This window comes from Takifugu rubripes, chromosome 12, assembly GCF_901000725.2.
Source record: "Takifugu rubripes chromosome 12, fTakRub1.2, whole genome shotgun sequence".
In the NCBI taxonomy this organism is placed as follows: Eukaryota; Metazoa; Chordata; class Actinopteri; order Tetraodontiformes; family Tetraodontidae; genus Takifugu; species Takifugu rubripes.
The window spans coordinates 8,331,023-8,349,376 of record NC_042296.1 but is presented as its reverse complement, the minus strand read 5'-3'; the positions used below and the strand labels follow the sequence as shown (position 1 = coordinate 8,349,376).

Sequence of the window (18,354 nt, the reverse complement as noted above, 5' to 3'; positions counted from 1 at the left end):
AACCTCATTCGCTACTGTGAATATGTTGATCTGTTCACAGCTGCATGGAGAAAAAGGTGTTTTGGAAGAAACACTCCAATATTTTATTTGATCATCTTAACCTTGTTTTCTTCCAGAAGAAGCAGCAGGTGACTACAGCTGGGTGAAGTCTGGGGGGATGTGGGCCAGAGCTCCAGCTGGCTCCTGATGGACCTTCATGTGGACGTCTCGTGAGCGTTTCTCCTGGTAGCGCTTCGCACAGACGCTGCAGCTGTACGGCTTCTCACCACTGTGCGTCAGCAGGTGTTTCTTCAGGTCGTTCTTGGTGACGAAGGCCTTCCAGCAGAGGCTGCAGCTGAAGGCGCACTCCTTCTTGTGGAAACGGATGTGGGTCTCCAGGTAGCCCTTGGTGCTGAAGCTCTTGCTGCAGAGGCTGCAGCTGAATGGCTTCTCACCTGTGTGGGTCAGCATGTGGGCATTCAGCCCTCCCACCTGCCTGAAGGCCTTCCCACAGACGCCACACTGAAACGGTTTCTCGCCAGTGTGGATCCTTTTGTGGACCTCCAGGACCTGTGCCGACGCCAGACTCTTTCCACACGTGTCACAGGAGACGCGCTGAGCCGGTTTCTCTCCCGTGTGGTTCCGGATGTGCATCACCAGGGCGCCGTTATCCACGAACGTTTTCCCGCAGAACTCGCAGACGTAAGGCCTCTCTCCCGTGTGAATCCTCTTGTGGCGCCGCAGGGCTCCGGGTCGGGGGTACGACTTCCCGCAGGTGGCGCAGGAGAACGGTTTGACGCCGGTGTGACGCCGCATGTGAGTGTCGATGTTCTGGTAGGCTTTCCCACAGATGTGGCAGATGTTCCCCACGTCTCTGTGGAGCTCCAGGTGTTCCGTCAGGATCTCAGACGGCGATAGCGTTTCTCCACAAATTCCACAGGTGGAGGAGTGGATCTTGACATGGTTCCTTAGACTTCCCTTCCTGCTGAAGGACTCTCCACAGACCTTACAGCCGTGGGAGGTCGTGGGTGACACCTTGGTGTCCTCCTCTGTGCTTCTCTGCGTCTCAGTCGTCTGTGGGCTCTGGCAGCCCTCGGCGCCGTGGCTTTTGCTGTGAGTCTTCAGCCCACTCCTCTCCAGGAACGTCTTCCCACAGAGCCGACACGCGTGCGGCCGCTCACTGCCGTGGATCTTCTTGTGGCGCCTGAGTGCTCCGGGTCGGGGGAAGCTCTTACTGCAGACAGCACAGCGGTACGGTTTGAGTCCCGTGTGGCGTCTCATGTGCATTTTCATGTTCTGGAAGGTTCTCCCACAGATCCTACAGGCTCCACTAGTCTCTCGGTGGGCCTGTAGGTGACTCAGCAGAGCTTCGGGCGAGGCCGTCTGCAGTCCACACACGCCACAGATGCTTTGAGAAGCCCGGCAGTGCGTTTCAGCGTGTTTCCTTAAGAAACCTTGGCTGTGGAATGAATCACCACAAACTCTGCAGCAGAATAACTGACCAGACCTCCTTTGGTGAAGCTCCTGCTCTATCTCAGGGCTCCGGCCAACCTCTCCCTCCTCAGGGCGACCGTCGTCCTTTTCATGGATACTCAGGTGTTCCAGAAGAAGCTGGTGTTCCTTAAAAGTCAGTGCACAGACTGGACACGCTGAAGTCTGGCTGTGGATCTTCTTGTGGCGCCTGAGCGCTCCGGGCCGAGGGAAGCTCTTCCCACAGACGCTGCAGCCATACGGTTTCTCCCCCGTGTGACTCCTCATGTGTGTCTCCATGTTCTGGAACGTCTTTCCACAGATCTCACAGGTGCCTCCAACACTGCTGGAGGCTTTGCTGTGAGACTGGAGATGGTTTAAGAACTCATCTGAGGACTGGTACCGTTGGCCACAGACGCCACAGAGGTGCTTTGGGCCTGGTTCCACCTCATCCAGCAGATTATTCTCACAGAACCTTTTGTGAGCTGTTGTCTCCATTGGCTGTCTTGTGATATCTGATGTGTTAGGGTCTTTATCTTTGGGTGGAACATTGTCAGCGCTGTTGTCATCGTCAGCCTCAGCCACCGAGGAGGCGGAGCTCCACAGAGCTGCGACGGAGACGGAGTTCACATAGTGGTCGCCGTATTTACGTGGGGGTCTGCGTGAGCGACGGGTTACACGCTTCCTGTTTGCTTCTTTATAACCGGCTAAATCTTCATCATCCAATGATGCTTCTGAGGAGGCGGAGCCAGACAAAACCGTACGGCGCAAGGCAGCAGCGGCCTTGTCTTCATTGGCGTGGCACTTCATGGTGGCATCTGGAGCAAAAAAAAAAAGGAAAAATAACTCTAATCATAACAAATGTGCATCAGTGAGTTTAAAGGAGACCAACCAAAGCCGCCATAGCATATCTTCAAATTTCAGAGCTTTATTTACATTGTTCAGGGCTTCCTGATGTAGTTTAATAGTTGATGATGTGAGTTCAACTGTGCCTTTAGTTGCACTTGTTGGTTCAGCAGTCACATTTTAAATGTTATTCTTTCACATTTCTCATTTATTAAAATCTAATAATAATTATAATCCCCATGAATTTTATGTTCAACCTCTTCACCTGTCAGACTGAATGTTTTGACTGGATTCCATCACCATTAATCCGGTTATTTCTCACCTGTTCGGCCCAATTGGACCACAGGGCTCAACACCGCGTCCAGGAGCCGCCGTTGTCGCTCCAGTTGCCGCTGGTACTCCTCCAGCTCTCGCTCCAGCAGCCTGACGATGCGCTCGGTGGCCGCCGCCAGCCGCTCGCTGAGGAGAACCCGCAGCAGGCGGCCTAAAGTGCGGCCGCCTCGCGCCTCCAAAAGCGCAAGAACCTCCTCCGCGAACCGGTTCAGGAGCTCTGAAACCCCCTTCGCTAAAGACCGGAGCCCACACCTGGACAGGGATTTAGCCTCAGACATCACGGATTAGAAATCTGCCATCAGTCTGACCGGAAGAAAAACAACCACCAACTTCCGGTCTGCACGGAGCAGAACGTGGAGAGTCTGCCCCCTATCGGACAGGAGGACTCTGCGCTGCTGAAAATAAGAGGCGCTGAGATCAAACCTGGAGACATTTAACACACATTTCAAAACGAGTTAAACAGGAGATAAAATAAATAGACATTTTATTCTTTCTCAAAGACATTATCATTTAAAAAATATTCTGCGGGAGCATGGGGAAGTTGCAAACTTTTAAACTGCACTCAAAAAATTCCCTATGCTGTTTCAAAGTTTGCACTAGAGAAAAAAATATTTTAAATAAATAAACATGTTTAACTCACTTTTAAATCTTCATTTCTCTTATAAATGCGACATAAGGACAAGGGTAAAAAGAGTCTAGACCCTGCAGCTGGTGGATGATCTCATCACTGCTGCTAGCAAGTTAATGAAAACTTCATCTAAAAGGTGCAGTATTAAACATGTGACATGCTACATAACATTAAATATAGAACTTTATTTCAACAAGTGAAGTCCTTTAAGCATTCTCGTCATGGAGGTAATTCACTGTTGTAGAGGGAAGCAACCCTAATTACCAACATCCTGCCTGATTTTTGCCAGTTTTCAGTTGAGTTTACATATTAAGGACGTAGGAAATCTATCAAAGATGGGCTTTGATTGTCTCCACATTGTCAAACACAAACACTTAGAACTAGTCTGTATTTCCAGAGAAGACACCCAGATTAACATTTATATGATGGACTAAAGCTATGCCGGAATCAGGTCCCATCCAGTCAGAAATAATCCCAAAACCTTGTTGTCAGAGTTCCTGGGTTGCTGGACTGGTGAAGTTCTATTTTCAGGACCCAGTTTGAAAACTGTTCTTTACATTATGAATGGATCCTGTAAAACACTTTGAGGGACCAATTTACCAAATATGTCAGTCAGAGTTGGATGAGCTGGACTCCTTCCTGCTTCTGGGCCACTGTTGACTCCCTGAGAGCTTGTTCTCCACTATGAATCTTCATGTGAGAGTCCAGCGAGCGTTTCTCCTGGTAGCTCTTCCCACAGAGCTGGCAGCTGTACGGTTTCTCCCCCGTGTGCGTCAGCATGTGTCTTTTGAGGTCAATCTTCTGGACAAAACTTTTGGTGCAAAGCTGGCAGCTGTGTGGTTTCTCTTTCTTGTGGAACCTCTCATGTGTCTCCAGTGAGATCTTCTGGCGAAACCTCTTCCCACAAAGGCTGCAGATAAAGGGCTTCTCCCCTGTGTGGATCCTCATGTGGGAGTCCAGGTTTCCGATCTGCCTAAAGTTTTTCCCACAAACCCTGCAGGTGTATGGTTTTTCCCCAGTGTGAATCCTCTTGTGCACATCCAGATGCTGGCTCATAGTGAACTTCTTGCCACAGATGTCACATGAGTAGATCCTTGGCTTCCCCCCGATGTGGCTCTTGATGTGTCTCTTCAGGACAGTGTTTTCTATGAACGTCTTTCCACAGAACTCACAGATAAACGGTCTCTCACCAGCGTGGAGCTTTATGTGTCTCTCCAGAGAACCTTTCCGGGGGAAGTCTTTCCCACAGTCTTTGCATCTGAAGGGTTTCTGGCCCGTGTGCGTCCTCATGTGGATCTCCATGTCCCTGAAACTGATGCCACAGATGTCGCAGATCCGGCTGGTTTCCCGGTGACCCTGGATGTGGAGGCTTAGACTCTCGGAAGAATCGGATCGTTCTCCACAGACGCCACATCGACATTCAGGGTGGTTGACGTGAGTCTCTGCGTGCCGCACGAAATTCCCCTTGTTGTGAAACGCGTTCCCACAAACCTTGCAGCAGTGAGAAGGCGTGAGGCTCGGCTTCCTCCTGTCACCCGGCTCGTGGCTCCGGCTGTGCCGCCTCAGCTCCGCGCTCTTGCTGAATCCTTTCCTGCAGGTTTTGCAGCTGAACTCTGCTGCCTCTCCGGCGTGGATCTTCATGTGGCGCTCCAGAGAACCTGTGTAACTGAACTCCTTCTGGCAGGTGTTGCACTTGAACGGTTTCTCCGTCGCGTGGATCCGCATGTGTGTCAACATGTTGCCTTTCTGGTTAAAGACTTTGCTGCAGATGTGGCAGCGAAAGGGTTTTTCTCCAGTGTGAAGCCTCAGATGCGTCTCCTGGGCCCGGATCGAGGGGAACTTCTTGCCACAGACATTGCAGGTCCTGCTGCTTTCCCGGTGCGTCTGCAGGTGTAGCTTTAAGGCCTCAATGGAGTCCAAACGCTGACCACACAGACCACAGTGATGCTCTGCCTCTTTCAAGTGTTTCTCCACGTGTTTCATCAAAAACCCTTTTCTTTCAAAAGTCTTCCCACACACGTGGCAGGAGAAAGTTGTTGCTTCTTCATCTTTTTCCTCCCCCTCTTCAGCAGCCGGGTCGTGCAGAGGGGCTGGGTCGAGGTCGGATTCTGGCCCAGCTGATGTGCCAGGTAAAGCTTCTTTAACTTGCTCATCCACAGAGAGATTCTCCTTCTGATGCTGATTGTCGGAAAATCTTCTTATACCAACAGAGAGGCACAATTCTGCAGAAAAGGACAGAGGAAACAGGTTTATCCTCAAGACACAGGCATCATTCCCCTTCATATGTTTAATACCTTCGGTTTAAAAGTGGGGCTTTAGGACCTTTATGGAATATTATAAGATGAAAACCTGCTGAAAATGATTGAATCTGGAGACTTAAATATCTGCTGGCTACAGGTGCCCTCTGTCCTCTCTGGCGTGGACACGGTGGCTTGAGTTCAAACCAGCAGGTACAACACCTCTGTAAGGTCAGGTAAGTTATTCTGCAGGAATCATCATTAAACTGTTGACAGTGTGAGAAAACTTTTGTCTCCTGTAAAAAACAGTTAACAATAACTGTCCCAGAACACCTTTAGAGCACTGCCGAGGTACCCTTGGGCAAGGTATTGAACGCACAAATGCTCGCATAGGGCCCTGCAATGAACTGGCGAACCACCCAGGGGTGAACCTGCCTTCACATGCGCCCTCCCGGTGACCCCGGGAAGGATACAACGATCAAGAAGACGGAAGACGAAAAACGAAACGAAACAAAAACTAAACAAAACGAAAGTAAAAAACAACACCCTCTGCGTTTTCAGCGTTTCTTGTTTGTTTTTTGTGTTTTCTCTGTCATCTCTCACCGGGCTCCTCGGCCGCTCGTGCACCCCTGATCTCCTGGAACACGGTGAAGATGCTCTCCACGGCCGCGGCCACCCGCTCCGTCACCAGCGCCTTCAGCTGATCCGCGTCCGCGTCTGCGCGCTCCTGCAGCAGCCTGAAGATCTCCTGGGCTGCTGCCGTCAGATGGTCGTCGATCGCTGCCCGAAGGTCCCGGCTCGCGACCGTTTTAGATCTTTTTTTCGACATTTTGAATGAAACTCGCCGGGACAAAGAACGGGGTGTAAACAATGCCACAGCACTTCCGGTATCCGTGCTGCCGTCTATGAAAGATGACGTGATTGTTACGTCACAGGTGGCGCCGCTGTGTGTTCTCTGTGTTAAATACTATTTTCAACATTGATTTGATTTTAATACTGTTTAATGCATTAATATTATGTATTTTATTTATCATTTTCTACATTTTGCAGCGATGTCCATTAATTTCTATTTTATTTACATTTACAGTTGTTTTAATTCACAAATATTACTCACATCTTACTTTTTTGCACCAAAATATTTATTCCATCCCTGCCCCCCAGTTTTTATTTATTCTTTCGCTACATTCAGCTGCAAGCAAACGTACTTTTATAGTGTCTGTTCTAGGCTCTTTCATTCCTGTATTCTGGTACAAATGCTCGATTATCAAAATTATTGTGAATATCGCCAGAAAAAAATATTGACTTCAGAATGTTTGTCAGTGTTTGATGCATAATAAAGTTAATTAAAAAAAAAAAAACACGTTGCGTTGTGTAGTTTGACGTTGCTAAGATACCATTGTTTCGCGATCGTCTAAGAGTTTATCCCACTTGGAATAACTTCATTGTTGCATAGTTATCTTTTCGTTTACAGGTTATTTGTAACGTGAGTCATATTCAGGTTTATCTATTTATTTATTGAGACTCGAGTATTTTTACGCGGTTTTTACTTCCTTGGTTGTTTACTGTCTCACTTCTCTCCTGTTCGTCAGGATGGAGATTTTCCACGTCTACCAAAAGCGTCGCGGGGATTTTGGCCGCCAGTGTCTGTTCTCAGACCGACAGGCTGAGCTGCTGGTGGACATTCTTCCAGAACCGAGTCTAGGGCTGCATTTCATGGAGAAGACCCCCCGGGACCGGGCCCTGCAGGTGGGCTGGGACACGTCTGGGCACCATGTAAGTGGCTACTTTCCAATCCTTTAATTTTGCCTTCACACCATTGCTGGGTCACAGTTTAGTCCTGCTTAAACACGGTGATGATGCAGCAGCTCCAAAACTGGTTTTATGTTGTTCTTTTTTCTATCTTTTACACAAACAGTTTCTGTATATTTAAGATTTTGTCAGCTCTCTGAAAACCAATAGTTTATTTAATATTTTCTATCATTTTTACAGTAATAATGAGGCAAACATGCAGCAGTTAAACTTCAGATCCATCTTTAAGCATGTGCTTAAATTAAAGCTTTCACTTCCTGTTTGTCCAGTTAAACACAGCATGTTTTCAGTCGGTGAGCTGTGGGATAAACCACATAGAGGGGGGGTGGCCCAGAGACATCAACCCCCAGGATATGGAACAGACCATTCGCTTTAGGAAGAAAGTGGAAAAAGACGAGAGCTACATCAGCAGTGTCCTACACCTGTACAGTGTAAGTTTCACAGTCTGAGCGTCCATATCACTCTTTTGGCTTTCTGTCAGTGACACAGACCTGAACACAGAACCTGATGGCACAATCCAGCGGAGCTGGGGTTCCCTGTAATCATGAACAGTCTCACCTTTGATGTGATCCAGCCGGTGGAATACTACACCCGTCAGAACAACACTGTGAACATCTACCAGGACTACTTTGAGGATGAGGAGGAAGTAGAAGGAAGCCAGGAGACACCATCGGCAAAGACCATCAATGTGTTCCGGTAAGACGAGGTCACGGCTGTCACCTTTGGGTGCTTCCTGCTCTCCTCCTGACTGGACTCACTGGTGTCCTCAGAGATCCTAACGACGTGAAACGAACTGTCTCCTGTCTCTCCTGGCACCCTGATGGCAACCAGAAGCTGGCAGCTGCCTACTCCTGTCTGCAATTCCAGAGGACCTCCACAGTCATGTGCCTGGATTCCTACATCTGGGATATAGGTCAGTGAAACGGTCCACTACCGACTGGAACCAAGTCCGCTAACACCCGCTCACATACGGGCTTCTTTCGGTCTTAGAGAATCCCAACGGACCAGAGTTAACTCTGAAACCAGCCTCTGCCCTGGTCTGTCTGGACTACAACCCCAAAGACTCCCACACGCTGCTGGGAGGCTGCTACAATGGACAGATAAGTGGGTTCAGACCCAGGTTGGCAGATTGGTGAACGGCAGTCTTTGACCTAACCTGTTGGTGCGTTTGTTTTAGCGTACTGGGACACCCGGAGGGGCAGCCAGCCAGTGGAAACCTCTGCACTGGAACAGAGTCACAGAGACCCGGTCTATAAGATCATCTGGCTCCAGTCAAAGACAGGAACAGACGCCTTTTCGGCCTCCACGGATGGACAGGTGACAGAACATAGATGCAGGGGTAGGTGAGGAACAGCAGGTCAGGTGACAGCTGATGAACAGGGGGGAGAACGTGGTTAGATGGGACCACAACGTTAGCAGCCGACGGAGGGATCCTTGAAAAACAGGCGACAGACACGAACCAGATATGAACATTTCCCTCTCTGGTTCTATTCCAGGTTCTGTGGTGGGACATTCGCAAGTTGAGCGAACCGACAGAGCGTCTGGTTTTGGACCTGAGCAAAAAGGGAAACCAGGACGAGGCTTTGGGGGCCGTCTCTCTGGAGTTTGAGCCCACAATAGTGAGTGGAGTCTGCCTCAATCTTAGCCTGAATTACTGCGCAATCATTTCCTCCCAAATCCAAAAGCAACATTTAATGTGATTAAACCAGATCGGTACCATGCAGAGTTGGACACACTTGAGCTGAATGGGATGCGACTCGCTTCTCAATGTACAGAATGAAATTTGAGTCGAGGGGATGAGTTTGTGCTGCAGTGCTGACATGATCTCCGTGTCTCTCCAGCCAACCAAGTTCATGGTGGGAACAGAGCAGGGTCTGATCATTTCTGGCAACAGGAAGGCAAAGACACAAACAGAGAAGATCGTCTGTACGTTTGAAGGTCACTATGGACCTGTCTACGCCCTGCAGAGGAACCCCTTCTTCCCTAAAAACTTCCTGACTGTTGGAGACTGGGTGACCCGCATCTGGTCTGAGGACATCAAGGAGTCCTCCATCATGTCCACCAAGTAGGTTTCAAATGGTCCAGTTTTAAAGACATCCAGAACTTCCTGTTCTGCACGGCAGCTTTAAACAAACTGGCCCATGTTTCAGGTACCAAACATCTCGCCTGATGGATGCCTGTTGGAGTCCTGTCAGACCGTCGGTCTTCTTCACTGTCAAGATGGACGGTGTTCTGGATGTGTGGGACATCCTGTTCAAGCAGAACGATCCCACACTGAGCGTGAAGGTTTCAGAAATCTCCATTCAACTTTACAGAACCTTCTGTGTCCTCATCATCAAACCTGAGGTCCTGGCCTGTTTTCCTGTTATCCAGGTGTGCGATGAGGCCCTGTACAGCCTGCGGGTCCAGGACAACGGACGGTTCCTGGTGTGTGGGTCTCAACAGGGTGTGGCCACATTGCTAGACATGAGTTCTGGACTAACAACCCTCCAGAGGAACGAGAAGAGCCTGGTGTCAGCTGTGAGAACTCATCTGTTTCAGAAAGTCTGATCTAAACACAACTAATATGAGACCAATTCAATCGGCGTAGATATGAGTCTGTCCAGAGGTAGAAGTGACATGACCAAACCTAAACAGAAATATAGAGAAAATTCAGTACGGCAAGTTAATAGAGCTTCAGTTGTGAGACTGGAAGTGATAAACAGACCTGATTCTTCTTCAGATGTTTGAGCGGGAGACAAAGCGAGAGAAGATCCTGGAGGCCAGACAAAGAGAGATCCGACTGAAGGAGAGGAGCCGCTCCCAGCAGAGCCGAGAGGAGGAAACTGTGCAGGATGACAGCAAGGAAAACCATGATCAGCTGATCGCCAGAGCCGAGAGGGAATTCTTCAGCGCAGTGGAGGCTGATATTAGGACGACAGACCAGGCCCGAACCTTCCTCGAATTAGAAACCAGTCTAGACGGTTAGCTTAGCACAAGAAATGGAGAGAACTGTCTAAATCTTGGTTTATTGTTTTCATCAAGAGGAACATGTGTGAGGAAAAGGAATTCAAAGACTAATCAAAGACAGCTGAAATGGAAACATCATCAGTCATGTCAGTGAATTTTCAGTCAGGGAAACTTAAAACAGGTCAACCCGAGTTCTTTGTGGGTTCCTGAAGACGTTTTGCCACTCGTTTAGGAGATCATTTGTGGTTTTTTTCTGATTCATCAGCTCTTTGACAGAACTGTCATTTATTGCTGATGGTTTAGCGTTTGTAGAACAACCAGCTTGTTTTGCAGGGGACAGTGGGAGTCAAGAAGAAGACACTGCGTCCTCTTGCTGTGAATGTCAATGTTCTTTTGTTTGTAAAATTTATATGTATATTTAAAAAACGTATGTTCTAATTAAATGTAGAGTTTTACAGTAAATATGTTATACTTTTTGAGTACTTTTGAAGGTACAGTATTTCAGATTTGAAAGAACACAATGTAATAATGTGTCAAGATCATAAATTGAAATCAAAAAGCTTAAATTTTAATGGTGTATAAATGTTGACCAGGTAGGACTCACAAAGAGAAGTTTAAGATTAAGTAGTTTATCCAGTTTTTTCTGATTCCTCCAGTTGAAATATTTTAAAATAAATAGTCCCTTTCGATATTATCTGCGGTGTGCTTTTATATTGAAGGTGACCGGAAACAGCTATTGTCGCTTAGGTGAGACTAGCCCAGGTAGCTGTTAGCCGTTGTTCGAGCTCTTTTGTTGTCTTTGTTAATATGTCTCCTGCACAGAAGCTGCGCCTGTTCGTTACCGAGCGGCTAAACGAGGTCCTGGTCGAGATTCTTGACGTTATCGACAAAAGTATCGCGAAGTATGAACAGGAAGCAACTTTATCCCGGGAAGTTATCGCACGCCAGCACGCGCTGCTCTGCTCGCTCAACAAGCCGGAGCAGCCTAGTTCAGGTGAGTCCGAACCGGACCGGTTCCAACGTCCATCGGTGGAGTCATTCACCATGTTAGTCTTAGTTACAGCTGTTTACCTTTTTAACTGGTGGAGGGGACCATGAGGCTCCGCCCACTAACAATCCTCCCACTTGATCCCACTTTGAGATGTTGGTGGTTCTGTTTCTCCGGCAGACTCCCTCACACAACAGTTCCTTGGAAGCACGGGTGTTTCATCTGAAGGTCAGGACCAGACGCAGGTCCCAGACCCTCAAAGTGACCTGGAACCAAAGATGCCACACCTGGATGAGGCTGAAATCATCCAGTTTACCTACAGCAGGAATTCTGCGGCCAGGCCAGAGGCGGGTCCGGAAGGTCCGGACCAGGATGTCCTGTATGTGTCCTCAGAGACGGAGGACAGTGATGACTACAACAAAGAATCTGACAGTAGATCTGCCCTGAAGCAGCCAAAACCCAAGAGGGGCCGCAGAGCGAGGTCGGACCTTGGCTGCAGGGTCTGCCACCTGTCCTTCAGGTCTCATAACGCTCTGCTCCAGCACGCTAAAGTCCACCTGCAGGAGGGGGGTCCGGCATGCGGACTGTGTGGAGGACGCTTTGATTCTGCAGAACGTTTAACGCTTCACCTCGAAACTCACCAGACTGAGATGCCGACCCGGAGCGAGAGCAAAGAGACGTCGCCTCAACGCAGCTCGGTACCAGATACACACAGGGACACACACACCTGCGGCGAGTGTGGGAGGAGCTTCGTGCAGTTGTGCAGGTTGAGGAAGCACAAGTGCCTGAGGGAGAAGGTTCATCCGAAAGCCTGACTGACCAACCTGGATTCTGCTTCCTGTGTCCTCTCTTTTTTCTGTGAAAGTTCTGTTGATATTCTAGTGAAATGCTACTGACAGTCTTAACGGTCCTGGAATTTGTTGTCTTGTGGTGCCTGGTTCTGTTTGGGAAGCAGCTGGTCTGTTCCAACCTCAGAAGGCTGATCTGGTGAGGCTCAGACTGTTGAACTCCAATCAGCCTGAAAGATGAAGGTGAGGTCAGCGTCTTAGTTCTGACTTCATGAGTGTGACCTGTACTGGCACCCAGAAATTGGATGATTTCAGGACTATTCAGCTGAGATATGAAGCTGAACGATGAACAGAATGGTTGAAAGAGAAAATGGCGGGATCAAAACTGAAAAACATGTTCTAGTTTGGTGTGTTTTTAATCTCTGGAGAATTATCTGGGCCAGGGTTCGTCAGCTGGGCTTTCTGTCCTGGGATAGGAAAGAAAACCTGCTGGACTGCAGCTCTTGTTGGAACCATGTTGAAAGGTTCCGGCCTTCAGTGTCTCAGATTTCATGTGTGTGCTTTTTGAACCAGAATATAGCGTTTTGATAAATAATTATAGTTTGTTATTTTTCAGATAAAAAATAAATAAATCTGTTTTTCCCTTCCTCCTCCGGACCGCTAGGGGTCGCTGTTGATTCGCTGTTTCAACGTTCCAAAGGCGGAAGTAGCTGTTTAGCGCGGAAGCGTTTGTGTGTTTACGTCTCCGCGGACTCTCGCTGCCGTCGGAGGTGGGTGGAAATGTTCACCATCCAGCTGCTGCGGGAGGAGGTTTACGAGCGGCTCGCCGCCGCCGCTGAGAACCTTCTGCAGCGGTTGGAAAAGGGCGAAGCAGCGGGAGTTCCAGCTATGAGAGCGCTTCTGAGCGAGCAGCTGATGGCGGCTGCGGAGGAGATCGTGGCGCTGCTGGAGAAGACTGTGACGGAGTTGGAGAACAGAGCAGAACGTTCGGAGCAGGAGATGGAGCGCAGGAGGAAGGTGTGGGACGCGCTGCTCAAACCCCACGTCAAGCTCCACCGAACAGGTCGGTCCCCCGCGTTCTGTCCCCGGAACCGTGGACGCCGCTTCCGCCCTGCTTCACAGTAAAGTTCATTGAATTAGAAAATCATTTCTATGGATGTGTCACGATGATAACAAGGGTAGACAGCGCTTGATTTATCTTCCGATTGCGTTTATTGAACAATATATTATCCAGGTTTTTTTAATTTCAAAAATCGTAGTTTAATTAACAGTGAAATGCTGAAGGTAAATCCTCAGTAACTGAACATACGTTGGTATCAGCGTAAAACGTTACCCCAGAAATTAAAAAAACATAATAAAGCTTATGATTAAAAGGCAAACCATTTCATTGATTTAACGTAAAAACAATTTTATGGTTAAATACTGTTGTAATGTTCTAACTCGAGTTCTTGTGGTTGTCAGATACTCTGCAGGTCATTGCCCAGAATCCTGGGCTTGAGCCAATGGAGTTCGCTCAAAGCGGTAACTCCGATTCTGAAGATGCTAAAGCTGTTTTGGGAAGCAGTGGTGGGGAGTCTGACAGCGACTGGACCGAACAGAACCAGGCTCCAAGTCCGATCAGGAGGAAGAAGAGGGGACGGCCGCCACTCAAAGCCCAGGCGCAGTGCAGGCGCTCAGCGGAGAGCTTCCTGTGTCATGTGTGTGGTCGCTCTCTGCACGGCAAAGGGTTCCTGCTCAAGCATGTGCTGAAGGTTTGTGCCACCAACCCGGACGGACTCTGTGGCTTCTGTGGTGAGCGTCTGGACTCGGCAGGCGAGCTGGCAGCGCACCTGCAGTCGCACCAGGAGAGCAGTAGGACCTGCTCCTTCTGTGGTAAAACCTTTCAGTCCATCCTGGCTCAGGAGCTGCACGTGCGCCTGCACACCGGAGAGAAACCGTTCAGTTGCACCGTGTGTGGGAAAAAGTTCCGCCTGATGGGAAACCTCAAGTCGCACGGTCGCGTGCACGCGTCGGACAACATCTTCAAGTGCACAAACTGCGGACGCAGCTTCCGTCGCCTGTCGTCTCTGGAGCGGCACATGGCGGAGCATCGTGGCAGAGAGGACGTGCACACCTGCGCCCTCTGCCGCCAACAGTTCAGCCACCGGCGGAGCCTCCGGCGCCACATGGCAACGCATCAGGAAAACGGACAACCAAAAAGACGCAGGGCGACAAAATCCTGCTGCTGCAAAGTTTGTGGGGACTCTTTTGACAAAAGAGCTAGCCTGGCGGCGCACGCGGAGAGTCACCTGGGCGATCCGGACCGCTGCTGCGGCCTCTGCGGTCACCAGTATGAATCCAGCGCCAGTCTCGCCGCACATCTGCGGTCCCACGTGGACATCAGCAACACGTGCGACGTGTGTGGGAAGACGTTCCCGGCACACGCTGCCCTGGAGATGCACCTGAGGATCCACACTGGGGAGAAACCTTACAGCTGCAACATCTGCGGGAAGTCCTTCAACCAGAGCGGGAATCTGAAGACACACCTGAAGATTCACAGTGGTGAGAAAGCGTTCTCCTGTAGCATCTGCGGAAAGGGCTTCACCCAGAAACAGACGCTCAACACGCACGTCCGCTTCCACAACAAGGAGCGCCGGTTTCTGTGCCAGGTCTGTGGGAAGGGCTTCATACAGGACGTGGACCTGAAAAGACACATCTTGATCCACACTGGAGAGAAACCCTATAGCTGTAGCATCTGTGGAAAGAGCTTCCAGGCCAAACGTTCTCTTAATGGACACCTCAAAGGCCACGATGTTGGAGTGATGGGGCCAGAGGAGGACCCACAGGCGGGGCCGGACCACGCTGGAGATGACTTCTGCTCTGACTTCAGTCAGCTTTAATCTGGATGAACAGCAAAACTTAGGTTGACAGTGTTGTTTCCTGTGTTACTCCCGAGCCGTCGGGATCACATTGGTGACATTAAATATCTCTCTGACCCCAAACAATCTGTTTCATTGTATATTCAGTGTTGTACTGTAGAAATATGTGCACAATGCATTGGCAGATATAATCTTGTTCACAACCCACAAACGTCCAGAATAAGTCGCCTGTTGCTCTTCCTCCAGTCCAATAGTTGTTGCTGTTCTTGATTTGTTTACCACAAAAACGGTGTGGATGTTGTTAAAGACCATCTGGGTCTGTCAGAACCAGACGCAACCCTGCGGATAAGAGTCCTGCGCCCATCATCCGCAGAGCCAAGTCTTCAGAGGAGGACATGAACCGCCAGGGGAGGCTGCAGGAAGCCACAGAAAGGTTGTAAGTTCACCACCACCAGGTGATCTTCGTCCTCCTCCCTCACTGCACTGTGACCTGGTGTGTTGGTGTGTGTCTTCAGATCAACAGGGCTCTCACAGTTTAAAGAGAGGCGGTGTCCAGGCGCCCCCTACTGGGCGGGACGCCGCAGTGCAACGATCAACCCATGAGGCACTAACGACTGCCCGGAACTTCTATTTAGCTTCAATATTTCAGGTCCTGTCGGGAATTCTGGGTGTTCCGAGGACTCCGTAACATCTGTACGTTGACCTCGTCGATGTTCAAGAGTTGAAATCAATCAAGCGATTTATGAGCGTAAATGTGTTGAGATAAAGTTTGCGTTGTGTTAACAGGAAGTGGACACAGACCACAGCTGCATCACCAGAGAATCCTGGGTTCTCCTCTCTCCTGGTTTACTGGCAGATCTACCAGCAGCAGCCTGGAGCAACAGCAGCTGCTGTTGACTTTCAGCCCTATCAACAAGTTCCATATTCAGTTGTGTGTTTAAAGGTGTTCTCCAGGGTGTTGGGCTGTGCTGCTGAGGCCTCCTCTCCCCTAACCCTAACTGTGGTTCTGTGGTGGCGGACCACCATCATGAATACTTTAGTGGACATGAGGCTTTACTGGAATCTGTACATCCTCCATATGAAAGCAGTGCAGCTGTGGAGGTGAACAAGCTGCCTTCTCTTCCCTTTGCTGCAGCAGCTGTTGGTGAGAATGTTCCCCCAGAGCACCGGGACTGTAGGTCCTGTCTGGTCCAGGAGGAGCCAGAACCCTCGTACAGGAACTCCCAACTGAGGATCCAACTCGGACTGGGAAGGCTGAAGACAACTGGACAGAGACCAGTAAGCCTCAGGGCAGGTTCATGTCTCACCTCACAGAAGAAACATTCAGCGTCTTAATCTTCCAGGAACCTTCCACAGTTTCCTGAGGATTGATACGATACGACAAAAAACACAAAACATACACACTTCCCACCTCTAAACTGGTTCAGAAGGTCTGAACCAGTCAGACTCCAGTAAAACATCACAACATTTTCATCTTCTCACATCTGGTAAAATATGAGTAGCCAAGGTCCGTGTGGGTTAGTTCCTTCATCCTGTTAAAAATGTCAAAGCTGTGTGTGTGTGTGTGCGTGTGTGTGTGTGTGTGTGTGTGTGTGTGTGTGTGTGCGTGCGCGCACTGTAATTAGCTTCTTATCAGTCTGCTTTGAGCTAAATGTCATCGTGTCTGTGTGATCTTGGTCTGTCTGAACAAATAAAAGGTTTTGTGAATCAGTCGTCAACACACACACACACACACCTGTATTTATTCAGATTTATTCCGTTTTACAGGCGATTGGTGATTTTTCTGACCCATGGTTGATGGTTCTGGTAGCTGCAGGTGGTGCTGCATGATGGAGCCCGGGGGAAAGGGGTCTAATTAGGGAGCATTGATTGATTGTGCTGGTGCTGCTGTGGAGCGTGTTTATAGATCTGCTCTGTCAGAACCAACAGATCAGGTTGATGGTCCAATGGTGGGAAAGCTGGAACGTTTCTTTTATTAAACGTCTTTGTTTTGACAGAAGTTCTTTAATGACACCTGGGACAGAATCAGGAGCGTTGCTGGTTTTCTCTGAACTGGTTGAATTCATTCATCTTCAAACAATTTTCTTCTTTTATTTATTTCTTGAAATGATTCCAGAGGATGAAACTGTGTTTGGTTTCAGTTGCTCGCTGAGTTTCAGTGATCGATGACTGAAGGTTGCAGGTGCACATGAACGAACGTTCGTGACACAAGAGCAGTTTATTCAAACATTCAGCTCAAAGCTCAACCTCCAGCGGTCCCGCCAACTTTGCCGCTTCCTCTTATTTGGCATAAATGTTGCATAAAAAATCACAATAATCAGACTCACGCAACTTTATAAAGAAACTTTATTAACAAAAATAGGTCTGAGAGCAGAAGTCTTCAGACAGAAAAGTGGTTGTGTGTGTGTGTGTATGTATTTGAGTGAGTGAGTGTGTGTGTGTGTGTGTGAGTGAGTGAATGTATGTATTTGAGTGAGTGTGTGTATGTGTGTGTGTGTGTGTGTTCAGTAGCAGCGCAGGAAGAAGGTGTTGCAGGCTGCTCCCCTCAGACAGTCACACAGACGTCCGATGCGAGGACCGTGTTTCAGGGCGCAGCGTTCGCCAACGTCACACTGAGAGACACAGACGGGAGATCAAAGCTGATCCTGCTCGGGCAACAGATTGTTTGATTGACAGCTGTCAGTCACACTCTCACCCGTGGGATCACGCTGGCTTTTTTTTCCAGGGAGTGTCCAATGCTGCTGTCATCCTGATCTAGGAATTCCTGCAGAGTGTCAGCCTGAGCACACACACACGGGCACGCACACACACACACACACACACACACACACACACACACACAAACTATGACATTAATTTCAATCAAATAATTAAATCAACTTTATTGAGAGCCCAAAATGCCTTATGAGGGTTTAACAGTTGTGACCCCCTCTGACCTCTGACCCTCAAACCTGGTCAGGAAAAACCTCCATTAAAATTTGAAACCATGCAAAATGAATTATTACATTATTTATTAGATTTACTACAATCATGAACAAACACGTTTAACTTTCAAAATCCATCTTTATTGTTCTTTTATACTATTGACCAGAGATCCTGTAAAACGACAGATGACTCACCAGCTCTTTGGTTGTGACATCAAAGAGAGGCTGCTGGTCCAGTGACCTTTGACCCTGACATAGCGATGTCATCATAGACAGACACACGGACACAAAGAAAACAGTTCGCATGCGCTCCATCACCATGGCGTGTTTGAGAACCTGCAGGAGATGTGCAGCAAAAGTAAAACCTCACATTTGTCCCGATGGATCGAAGCTGAGGAGAACTCACCCTGATGTTCTTATAGATCCTTTCTGGACTGATCTCTGGTTTCGATCCTGTTCTGGTTCCGGGTCTGCTCCGCTTCAGGGCTTGTCCCTGGTTCAGTTCCTCTGCCGCCTCCCTGTATGAGCTGTGAAGCTCATCACCT

The 18,354-nt window shown here is 48.9% G+C and overlaps 5 protein-coding genes across 6 annotated transcripts; 3 read left to right on the top strand and 2 right to left on the bottom strand.

Annotated features, from left to right (window-relative positions):
- Positions 1–59: 59 nt before the first annotated feature.
- On the bottom strand, positions 60–6,409 carry LOC101072259 (zinc finger protein 850-like). Its single transcript, XM_029845508.1, has 5 exons — positions 6,097–6,409; positions 3,871–5,478; positions 2,959–3,051; positions 2,618–2,914; positions 60–2,267 (listed from the first exon to the last, which is right to left on the bottom strand). Exons 1-5 carry the CDS (start codon positions 6,320–6,322, stop codon positions 133–135), a joined length of 4,359 nt encoding a protein of 1,452 aa, XP_029701368.1. The 5' UTR covers positions 6,323–6,409; the 3' UTR covers positions 60–132.
- Positions 6,410–6,867: 458 nt separating this feature from the next.
- dnai2b (dynein, axonemal, intermediate chain 2b) lies at positions 6,868–10,713 on the top strand. Its single transcript, XM_003969162.3, has 12 exons — positions 6,868–6,976; positions 7,083–7,266; positions 7,572–7,733; positions 7,877–7,998; positions 8,073–8,215; positions 8,293–8,406; positions 8,480–8,619; positions 8,799–8,921; positions 9,144–9,367; positions 9,453–9,588; positions 9,676–9,822; positions 10,025–10,713. The coding sequence occupies exons 2-12, from the start codon at positions 7,084–7,086 to the stop codon at positions 10,268–10,270; spliced, it is 1,740 nt and encodes a 579-aa protein (XP_003969211.2). The 5' UTR covers positions 6,868–6,976; position 7,083; the 3' UTR covers positions 10,271–10,713.
- A 266-nt stretch (positions 10,714–10,979) lies between these two features.
- On the top strand, positions 10,980–15,007 carry LOC115246503 (gastrula zinc finger protein XlCGF57.1-like). The gene is made up of 4 exons (XM_029844571.1): positions 10,980–11,245; positions 11,420–12,270; positions 12,692–13,090; positions 13,489–15,007. Exons 3-4 carry the CDS (start codon positions 12,808–12,810, stop codon positions 14,904–14,906), a joined length of 1,701 nt encoding a protein of 566 aa, XP_029700431.1. The 5' UTR covers positions 10,980–11,245; positions 11,420–12,270; positions 12,692–12,807; the 3' UTR covers positions 14,907–15,007.
- LOC101072708 (zinc finger protein 835-like) lies at positions 11,059–12,054 on the top strand. The gene is made up of 2 exons (XM_029845507.1): positions 11,059–11,245; positions 11,420–12,054. The coding sequence occupies exons 1-2, from the start codon at positions 11,059–11,061 to the stop codon at positions 12,052–12,054; spliced, it is 822 nt and encodes a 273-aa protein (XP_029701367.1).
- Positions 15,008–17,213: 2,206 nt separating the features above from the next.
- Positions 17,214–18,354, bottom strand: cart4 (cocaine- and amphetamine-regulated transcript 4). 2 transcript variants are annotated; one of them, XM_029844630.1, is made up of 5 exons: positions 18,216–18,354; positions 18,005–18,145; positions 17,581–17,664; positions 17,372–17,497; positions 17,214–17,331 (listed from the first exon to the last, which is right to left on the bottom strand). In XM_029844630.1, the coding sequence occupies exons 2-4, from the start codon at positions 18,128–18,130 to the stop codon at positions 17,390–17,392; spliced, it is 318 nt and encodes a 105-aa protein (XP_029700490.1). In that variant the 5' UTR covers positions 18,131–18,145; positions 18,216–18,354; the 3' UTR covers positions 17,214–17,331; positions 17,372–17,389. The 2 variants fall into 2 exon arrangements, with proteins under 2 accessions (XP_029700490.1, XP_003969190.3); XM_003969141.3 differs by having other exon boundaries at positions 17,214–17,497.